The 11,253-nt window shown below is 43.5% G+C and overlaps 1 protein-coding gene across 1 annotated transcript; it reads left to right on the top strand.

Annotated features, from left to right (window-relative positions):
- The first annotated feature begins 7,542 nt into the window (after positions 1-7,542).
- On the top strand, positions 7,543-10,630 carry LOC130282995 (protein spinster homolog 1-like). The gene is made up of 2 exons (XM_056532077.1): positions 7,543-7,692; positions 9,039-10,630. The coding sequence occupies exon 2, from the start codon at positions 9,064-9,066 to the stop codon at positions 10,576-10,578; it is 1,515 nt and encodes a 504-aa protein (XP_056388052.1). The 5' UTR covers positions 7,543-7,692; positions 9,039-9,063; the 3' UTR covers positions 10,579-10,630.
- Positions 10,631-11,253: the final 623 nt, after the last annotated feature.

Raw genomic sequence — 11,253 nt, 5'->3', positions numbered from 1 at the left:
GCAAATCAATATATAAAAATGTTTTTGTTGTTTTATTTATTATATATATCTTTTTTTTTTTTTAAATACTGTATCTGGATTATTGGTGGACGAATCAGCGTCCAAAAGCATTTTCTAAAAGCATAACCACTATGTATAATGTATGGTGGTCCAAAAATCCATCACATAAAATCTGGTCTGAAGAAGTGGGTGGTCTTCTCAAAGAGGTGGTCTTTTCTAAAGACTTTAATATAAATGTGATTCCCTAATTTACATTTACTACCTGAATCTCCCCCCCCCCCCATTTTGCTGTTTATCAAGTCATGCTTAATAAACAGATTTGTAAATTACTTCAATGAACAAAATCTTAATCCTTCCAGAACTTATCAGCTGCTGTTATTATCCATAGGAAGTTATTTTCTTTTTGAAATTCCTTTAAGTCTGACCACAGTGCTCTCTGCTGACACCTCTGTCCATGTCAAGAACTGTCCAGAGCAGGAGAGGTTTTCTATGGGGATTTGCTCCTACTCTGGATAGTTCCTAAAATGGACAGAGGTGTCAGCAGAGAGCACTGTGGTCAGACAGAAAGGAAATTCAAAAAGAAAAGAACTTCCTGTGGATCATAACAGCAGCTCATAAATGCTGGAAGGATTAAGATTTTTTTAATAGAAGTAATTTACAAATCTGTTTAACTTTCTGGCACCAGTTGATTTAAACAAAAATGTTTCCAGTGGAGTACCCCTTTAAATCTCCACACACCAGAAATGGAGAGAACTTAACAGGGGCGGACACAGACAACAGAAGGCCCCTGTGCAAAGAATATGCCTGGGCCCCCCCCCCACCCAGGTAATATGTTTGCTAGGTAAGCAAGTAGTACGTTTGCAAGTAGTAAATTAGGTAAGTAGAACATTCTCTAAGTAGGTAGGCAAGTAGTAAGTTTGCAAGTTATTTAGGCAGGTAGTAAGTTCAGTTGGTAGGAAGGCAAGTAAAAGGTTTGCCGCTAGGTAGGTAGGTTACCGAATATAAGCCAAGGCCCCTAATTTCACCCCAAAATCCCAGAAAAAAAAAAAAAAAAAAAAAAAAAAAAAAAAAAAAAAAAAAAAAAAAAAAAAGTTATTGACTCGAGTATAAGCCTAGGGTGGGAAATACATCATCCCCCCCTGTCATCATCCAGACCCGTCATTAACATCCTCATCATCATCACCGCCTGTCATCATCCAGACCCGTCATTAACATCCTCATCATCATCACCGCCTGTCATCATCCAGACCCGTCATTAACACCCTCATCATCATCACCCTTTCATCATCCCCCCTTCATCATCACCGCCTGTCATCATCCCCCTTCATCATCCCACACCCCCCCTTCATCATCCCCTTGTCATCATCCCACACCCCCCTTCATCATCCCCTTGTCATCATCCCCACCCCCCTTCATCATCCCCTTGTCATAATCCCCTTGTCATCATCCCCACCCCCCTTCATCATCCCCTTGTCATCATCCCCTTGTCATCATCATCTTGTCATCATCCCACACCCCCCCTTCATCATCCCCTTGTCATAATCCCACCCCCCCCCTTCATCATCCCCTTGTCATAATCCCTCCCACCCCCCCTTCATCATCCCCTTGTCATCATCACCACATGTCATCATCATCACCGCTTGTCAATGTCTGATACAGTGGTCTTCAACCTGCGGACCTCCAGATGTTTCGAAACTACAACTCCCAGCAAGCCCGGGCAGCCATCGGCTGTCCGGGCTTGCTGGGAGTTGTAGTTTTGAAACCTCTGGAGGTCCGCAGGTTGAAGACCACTGCGGCCTTCGACATCATCCAGCCCCCTCTCACCCCCTTTAGTTCTGTACTCACCTCCGCTCGGCGCTGGTCCGATACTGCAGGACTGTCCAGTGGGGAGGTCGTCCGGTGGGATAGTGGTTCCGGGCTGCCATCTTCAGGCTTCGGGCCCGGAATAGAGGCGTTGCCTTGACGATGACACAGAGGGACGTTGGTAATGAACGTACCTCTACGTCGTCGTCAAGGCAACGTGACTATTCCGGGCCCGAAGAGCGGAGAAGAGGCCCCCCCCCATGAAGATGGCAGCCCGGAACCACTATCCCACCGGACGACCTCGCCACCGGACAGTCCTGCAGCACCAGACCAGCGCCGAGCGGAGATGAGTACAGAACTAAAGGGGGTGAGAGGGGCTGGATGATGTCGAAGGCCGCAGTGGTCTTCAACCTGCGGACCTCCAGAGGTTTCAAAACTACAACTCCCAGCAAGCCCGGACAGCCGATGGCTGCCCAGGCTTGCTGGGAGTTGCAGTTTTGAAACCTCTGTCGGTCCGCAGGTTGAAGACCACTGAGGGCGGAGAGTTCACTCGAGTATAAGCCGAGGGGGGTGTTTTCAGCACGAAAAATCGTGCTGAAAAACTCGGTTTATACTGGAGTATATACGGTATACGTTTGTTAGGTAGGCAGGAAAAGCATTTGCTAGGTAGGTAATATGTTTGGTTGGTAGGTGGGTGGCCACGTTACATTTGGTAGGTAGGCCCTTAGTCCAGTGTTTTCCAAACAGGCTTTGGCTGTTTGGGCATGCTGGGAGTTGTAGTTTTGCAACAGCTGGAGGCACTCAGGTTGGGAAACACTGGACTAAGGGCCCAACTACCCACCAAAATGCCACCTTCTGCTGCCAAACTCTAACTTCCAGCTTAAGACTGTCCGAGCATGCTGGGAGTTGTAGTTTTGCAACAGATGGAGAGACAATGTTTCGAAAACACTGCCGTAGTTAGTGTTTCCCAACCTGGGGGCCTCCAGCTGTTGCAAAACTACAACTCCCAGCATTCCCGGACAGTCTCTAGCTGTCAAGGCATGCTGGAAGTTATAGTTTTGCAACAGCTGGAGGCACACTTATTTGTAAACACTGGTGTAACACTGGAGGCACACTGATTTGTAAAACTGGTGCTGAAACAATGATGACACTGAGCGCACCGTGATTCACTGACCTGCAGGAAAAGCAGAAGGCGGCGAACAGAGAACGGGACACCAATATTGGAGCAACGGGGGAGCATAGACAGTTGAGTTAGTTTCTTTTGGAATAATTTTCATCCCTGGCACAGTGGATAAAACTAAAATAAAATACTAAAAAAGCCAGCAAGTAGAAGTAAAACGTCCGTCTTTATTCAGGGTTCTTCCTTAAAAGCCTTCATGGTGGCAGACAAACCGTGAACATATCAAAAATATGAAATATTGCACAAACAAAGGGGGGTCCCAAGCATGGCTGACGCGTTTCTGATCTATCAATCCTTACTCATAGCCTGTAGATCCTCAAATGAGGCACCCTTATATACTCCAGGGCATTTTCCCCATTGCCACAGGAAGGGAAGGGACAGGTCCACATCACATGTGCGCGTGATTAAAACAAAAACATGGGACCAAACACAGATAAATTATTCGGAGACATATCAGTAATGTAATATTAAATCTGTTTTGCTATTTAGACCATGGGGTTGAATGCAATTCAAAAGATAAATCCACATGATTTCCCTATTGTGGAGGAATCGAATATGGTCACCTCCCCTTTTATTTAGCTTCACCTTCTCAATGCCTGAGAACCTGAGGGAAGTGGTGTTTGAATTATGACATATTAGAAAATGTTTAGATATGTTAGAAATGTTCGAGCTTAAAGGGCCAGCAGCATGTCTAATGTGCTCTTGCATGCGTTTTTTAAGGGACCTTTTGGTGGAACCCACATATGTTAAGTGACATTGTGTGCACATGATTTTATATACAACAAAAGTGCTATCACAGTTTATAAAGTTGTGAATGACATGGCATTTGCCATCCACCGTACCTTCTATTTTCTGGCATTTTTCGGCAAAGGGACATACCACACACCGCGATTTACCGCACTTGTGGAAGCCCTTGGTGCTAATCCACTGGGTGGTAACACTAGCCGTGTCCACCATACTGGGAACAAGGAGATTGGATAGAGTAGGTGCCCGCCTCGCTGCAAATCTCACACCTGACTTTATAATCTCCCCTACCGTGGGATCTGTTGATAGCAAAGGTAAGTGTTTAATTACAATGCGTTTGATGTCATTAAATTCAGGACTGTACGTGGTGACAAATGTAGGACAATCTTGTGATTCAGTTGGTTGCTTTACTTGTTAAAAGGGATTTTCGATCCATAGGATCCACTCTCGACCGAGCTTTTTTCAAGAGCCATCCAGGGTCCCCTCGAGCCGCCAGGCGTGTGCATGCTGCATCAGCTTCCCTGCGGTACATCTCGGCGGAAGAACTGTTCCGCTTAATTCGTATAAGTTCACCTACTGGTAGGGCTCTTACTGTTTGTCTGGAATGGCATGAATTCGCCCTTAGGATGGTATTGCCTGATATCTTTTTTCGGCAAGGATCAACCTCAATTTTATTTGTATCAGGGTTGCCACGTAATATGACATCCAAAAAGGGGGTTTCACTTTTACACCATGTGTGGGTAAATGTAAGATTGAACCGATTATTATTGATATATGTCATGAATGCATCAACGGTCAGATGGTCAGACGACCAAATGATGAACACATCGTCTACATACCTCCCATACCATGCGAGGCATGTGGAAAATGGATTGGTGTCAGAAAAAATTAACTGCTCCTCCCACCAAAAAACAAAAAGCTTAGCCCGAGCTGGTGATGACTTTGCTCCCATTGAAGCACCCGTGCGCTGCAAATAAAAATTGTTACCAAACATAAAATAATTGTGTTTTAACACAAAACCTACCACCTCAATAATGTAATGTCTCAAATCCACAGAATATTTAGAAAATCTCATCAGTATATCCGAGATAGCTGATAATGCCAAGTTTTTCGGAATACTGGAATAGAGCGATTCAATGTCGCAAGTAAGCCATGACAGAGAATCGCTCCATGTGAATTCATCCATGATTTTTAGCAAGTGCTTAGTGTCCTTGATATAACTTGGGCATTACATAACCAGAGGTTGCAGTACTGAGTCCAACCACTCGCATAGGTGCTCGTTATGGGATCCGATCCCCGCCACGATCGGACGCATCGGCGGCGGGAATCGGTCCTTATACAGCTTGGGTAGCGAGTGGAAGATAGGAATAATTGGAGCAGGCACGAAAATATAATCCACTTCTTTTTGGGTCAAAATAGATCTGGCTTTCCCCTCTTCCAACAGAGTAAACAGTTATTTTTTAAAAGGTTCAGTGGGATCCCCACAAAGTTTAAGGTAAGTTTTATCATCAGATAGTAGATTTTCATTTAAATTGATATACAGTCCCGTATATACAATCTCTAAAAGCAATTTGTTCTGCTAACGTATGCATTAGTGGTAAATCAGGGTTTATAGAAAGTTGAGGTGGGTCCGATGGTTCATCAGCATTTTCCACAAAAAAATGTTTCTTAACTGTTAAAGTTCTCACAAATTTATTTATATCCAAAATTGTCCGATAAACATCAAAATGATGTGTAGGAGAGAAACCCAGTCCTTTCCACAGGACCGAGGTTTCTTCATCTGTAATGATTTGTGCAGAAATGTTAATGACTTGAAAATCCTCTTTTATTACTTTTTCCGTTTGTCCTTGTTACGCTCCGAAGCTCTTCTTCCTATGTTTTCTGCCACCGCGCCTTCCTCCTTTTTTGACTGTCTTCTCGCATTGCGATTCTTGTGAGTGTTCACATATTGCGGTTCTGAGTCCCCGCTAGTGTCCGTGGTATCTGAACAATCTGAATTTTCAGTAAACTCCTGGTCAGAAGAACTAAATTCACATGGAGCGATTCTCTGTCATGGCTTACTTGCGACATTGAATCGCTCTATTCCTGTATTCCGAAAAACCTGGCATTATCAGCTATCTCGGATATACTGATGAGATTTTCTAAATATTCTGTGGATTTGAGACATTACATTATTGAGGTGGTAGATTTTGTGTTAAAACACAATTATTTTATGTTTGGTAACAATTTTTATTTGCAGCGCACGGGTGCTTCAATGGGAGCAAAGTCATCACCAGCTCGGGCTAAGCTTTTTGTTTTTTGGTGGGAGGAGCAGTTTATTTTTTCTGACACCAATCCATTTTCCACATGCCTCGCATGGTATGGGAGGTATGTAGACGATGTGGTCATCATTTGGTCGTCCGACCATCTGACCGTTGATGCATTCATGACATATATCAATAATAATCGGTTCAATCTTAAAGGGGTATTCCAGGCAAAAACTTTTTTATATATATCAACTGGCTCCAGAAAGTTAAACAGATTTGTAAATTACTTCTATTAAAAAATCTTAACCCTTTCAGTACTTTTGAGCTTCTGAAGTAAAGGTTGTTATTTTCTGTCTAAGTGCTCTCTGATGACACCTGTCTCGGGAAACGCCCAGTTTAGAAGAGGTTTGCTATGGGGATTTGCTTCTAAACTGGGCGTTGCCCGAGACAGGTGTCATCAGAGAGGACTTATACAGAAAAAAACAACCTTAACTTCAGAAGGTCATAAGTACTGAAAGGATTAAGATTTTTTTAATAGAAGTAATTTACAAATCTGTTTAACTTTCTGGAGCCAGTTGATATATAAAAAAAAGTTTTGGCCTGGAATACACCTTTAAGTCCCAGGATGCCCTTGGTCCTAGTGGGGTTAAAATGTCAAAAGATTAAAATATATAAACTAAGAAGACACTGTGAAGTACGGGGATATACTCGGCAGGCCTGGAGAAATATTCTTCTAAAAGATGTTTTTATGTACTTGATGTATTTCTAGGTGTATATTAATATATATATATATATATATATATATATATATATATATATATATATATATATCAAAGAAGAAAGCAGCACTCCTAAAGCGTGAGTAGGTGCCTCCAGCTAGGGTCCGGGTCCAGGATCCTGCATACGTAGTTCCAAGGAAAATGCGGTGGCACTCAAGGTATGGTGAAAAAATGAAAACTATTTATTCATCCCAAATGTGCAAAGAGCGATGTTTCAATGGTCTCACACCATCATTATCAAGTGGCTTGTGGCTTGGCAAGTGGCTTGATAATGATGGTGTGAGACCATTGAAACGTTGCTCTTTGCACATTTGGGATGAATAAATAGTTTTCATTTTTTCACCATACCTTGAGTGCCACAGCATTTTCCTTGGAACTACGTATGCAGAATACTGGACACGGACCCTAGCGGGAGGCACCTACTCACGCTTGGAACTATATATATATATATATATATATATATATACACACACACAAATCAAAAATATGTTGCAGTCTCTTGTAATACCTTTTTTATTGGACTAACAGAATTTTGTAGAGACAAGCTTTCAGGATTCCTCCCTTTATCAAGTCCAATAGACAAGGACTAATGATCAAAGGACTTTATAAATTATCAGGGAGGAATCCCAAAAGTTTGTCTTTACAAAATTCTGTTAGTCCAATTAAAAAGGTATTACAATCTGCATCACTGGACTAATACGGCTACTCACATTTACTATACAGATATACACATACCTGAAGATGGTTTAGAACCCTGTGATGTCACACATGCTTGTGATGATGTCACCGTAAGCTGTACAAGGAGGTGCGCGCCGGCTGCAGTCTCTTCAGTGTGTTTTGCATTCACAACCTGTGGTGCAAAGTGTTTGTTAGAGAGTTTCTATTTACGATAGAGAATTCAAGATTTTGACCGTTCCTTGTCTGAAGAGAGAACCACAAGGTAAGTCTCAGCCTCTTCTATTCATACATACACAGGGCTTTTTGTTTGACAGTTTTTTTTATTGTTGTTGCTTTTTTTTTTTTAGCAAAAAAAAAAAACAAGAAATTAATTTCCAAAAGAAATAACAAAAGTTATATTTCTCATAGCATTGTGACAATACTTGGCTTAGGCATTAAACATAATAAAACGCACAGATAGTAACATGACCAGAGCTTTTTCTTGCAAAAGTGCTAAAATGCAATTATGCCCAAAAAAGCCCCCAAGAAAAAGAGTCCTAATTCAAGAAGTTCTAAAAGATATAAGTCTATGAGAAAGATTTGGTGGAGTAGTAAAAGAATGACTGAAAGATTAGGGCAGAAATATAATAGTATATAATAGAATTCTGTGTGTACTAACAATAGAAATACTCTGTGTACTCCGAAAGGGAACATTTTCAAATCAACTAGTGGCAGAAAGTCATATAGGGGATGGATAGATCCCAATGAGGTGGGGTAGGTTCATTATTAGTAAATGTATATAGCAGGATAGCCCAATTGTATCTACAGTATCAAGTTCACATGGCCCAGTGACCATACAGCCAAGCCCTTATAATCCGCCATTACTAGGACAGATTCAGGGTTGTCAGACATTACTAGGACCGGACAGGTTCAGGGTTATCAGATATTACTAGGACCGGACAGGTTCAGGGTTATCAGATATTACTAGGACCGGACAGGTTCAGGGTTATCAGATATTACTAGGACCGGACAGAATCAGGGTTATCAGATATTACTAGGACCGGACAGGTTCAGGGTTATCAGATATTACTAGGACCGGACAGAATCAGGGTTGTCAGATATTACTAGGACCGGACAGGTTCAGGGTTATCAGATATTACTAGGACCGGACAGGTTCAGGGTTATCAGATATTACTAGGACCGGACAGGTTCAGGGTTATCAGATATTACTAGGACCGGACAGGTTCAGGGTTATCAGATATTACTAGGACCGGACAGGTTCAGGGTTATCAGATATTACTAGGACCGGACAGGTTCAGGGTTATCAGATATTACTAGGACTGGACTGGTTCAGGGTTATCAGATATTACTAGGACCGGACAGGTTCAGGGTTATCAGATATTACTAGGACCGGACAGGTTCAGGGTTATCAGACATTGGTAACCTCAGGGAAGACGTCTCCATATAAAACACTTATAGAGAAGCGTCTTCTTCTGAGGCTGCGATGGTCTTAGTGTTATCTTGTGGTTCTGTGCTGGACATTTCTGCTCTGTATGAAGGATCTATTGTATAATGACAGGAATGATGACATGTTGTCTAATGTCTTCACTTATCTCTCTCTCTCTCTAGTGTTTTCAGGCTCTGACCTGTGACCATGGCCTCTCCACAAGACCCATTGCTGAAGGAGGAGGAAGAAGCAATGGAGGACCATAGTGATATGGATGTAGAAAAGGGCGATATCCCTGAGAGGCAGAACCTGCCATCTCTAAGCGTGATGTCCACCGCACGTTCCATCATCACCGTAGTGATCCTCGCCTTTGTTAATTTGCTCATCTATGCAAATCGCTCCAGCGTGGCGGGGGTGCTGCCTTATATACAGAAAGCATATGACACCAATGCTAGTCTGTCTGGCTTATTGAATACATTGTTCATTGGAAGCTACGTGCTGGTCGCACCAATTGCCGGATATTTGGGCGACCACTGTAATAAGAAATATACTGTTTGCGCAGGAGTCATCGTTTGGCTGAGCATGACACTTACTCTGTCATTCATCCCTGACGGGTACTTCCTGCTCTTCCTGCTGACGAGTGGACTGGTTGGAGCCGGAGAGGCGACTTTCTGCACCATCGCCCCCTCAATCATTGCAGACCTTTTTACAAGTGACCAGCGGACCCGCATGCTGAACGTGTTTTACTCCGTCATACCTGTAGGCTGCGGACTAGGATACATCATCGGGCCCAAAGTGACTGATGCAGCAAGGGGCGATTGGCACTGGGCATTTCGGGTCACCCCTGGCCTGGGCCTCATAGCTGTGGCTTTGATGATTTTGGTCACAAAGGAGCTTCCAAGAACGACTACAAACGGGAAGAAGAACAACAAATCCCAGAAGTTTGCCAAATGGGCGACAGATCTGAAAAAACTATTTAAAAATCGAAGCTTCATGTTAACCACCATGGGATCGACGGCTGTATCCTTCATAGTGGGAGCCATAGGTGTATGGGGTCCGTCATACCTGACCCACGCACGAACACTCCTACAAGAGAAGGACCCTTGCCGTGCTGAACCGTGTGACTATCACGACATCCTAATATTTGGTGTGGTTACAGTCGTTTCCGGCATTCTGGGAGTTGTAGCAGGGATGGAGATAAGTAAAAGATATCGCAAATCCAACCCACGGGCGGACCCGCTTGTGTGTGGATGCGCGATGATGCTCTCCGCCCCTTTTCTTCTGTTGGCATTGACTTTTGGCAACATCAGCCTCGTTGCCACCAACATCTTCATCTTCATCGGAGAGACGCTTCTGTCAGTAAATTTCACCCTCATATCTGACATTATACTAAAAGTAGTAACTCCGTGGAGGAGATCTTCAGCCCTGGCCGTGCAGATGACAATCTATCACCTCCTAGGTGACGCCGGCAGCCCGTACCTCATCGGCCTCATATCTGACACCTACGAACGAGGATATGCCAAATCCCCTCTTCTGAAATACCGCAGCCTGGAGTATGCCCTCATGACCTGCACCATAATGGCAGTCATCGGAGGGGCCTTCTTCATGGCCACGGCCCTATTTATAGAGAGGGACGAAAAAGAAGCAGAGATGGAATCAGAACCTCCGTCATCCTCCTCCTCCTCACTGCTTCCTGCCGATGAGGACCGCGCTCCAGACTGAGGAAAAGTCATTGCTTACCTTTATCTCGTTTACTTCATTAAAAAAAATTAAGAAAAGAAATAACTGCATTTGTTCTATGTTCCACTTTACCCCTTATTCTCTACCCAGGGGCGGACACAGACAGCAGAGGGCCCTTGTGCAAAGAATGTTCCTGTGCCCCCCCCCCAAAAAAACATCAATTGTTCAGCACCCCCCCTCCATGTGTCACTTACTCAGGTGGACCCCCATATGTCACTTGCTGTATAAGTTTCTAATTATTTATTAAGGCCTCCCATATGCCGCAGCTCATTCAAGCCCCCCACATTAGGTAGCATAGATTCCCAACATTAGGTAGCATAGTTTCCTCACATTAGGTAGCATCATTTCCCCCCATTAGGTAGCATAGATTCCCTACATTAGGTAGCAGTTTCCCCACATTAGGTAGCATAGTTTGCCCACATTAGGTAGCATAGTTTCCCCCACATTAGGTAGCATAGTTTCCCCACAATAGGTAGCACAGATTCCCCACATTAGGTAACATAGTTTCCCCACATTAGGTAGCACAGATTCCCCACATTAGGTAACATAGTTTCCCCACATTAGGTAACATAGTTTCCCCACATTAGGTAGCATAGTTTGCCCACATTAGGTAGCATAGTTTCCCCACATTAGGTAGCATAGTTTCCCCACAATAGA

The sequence above is a fragment of the Hyla sarda genome, chromosome 7 (assembly GCF_029499605.1).
Source record: "Hyla sarda isolate aHylSar1 chromosome 7, aHylSar1.hap1, whole genome shotgun sequence".
Lineage (NCBI taxonomy): Eukaryota > Metazoa > Chordata > Amphibia > Anura > Hylidae > Hyla > Hyla sarda.
This window is presented reverse-complemented; position numbering and strand designations above follow the sequence as displayed.

Coding starts and splice junctions, on each gene's coding strand:
- LOC130282995 (XM_056532077.1), top strand. CDS start 9,064: ATGGCCTCTCCACAAGACCCATTGCTGAAGGAGGAGGAAGAAGCAATG.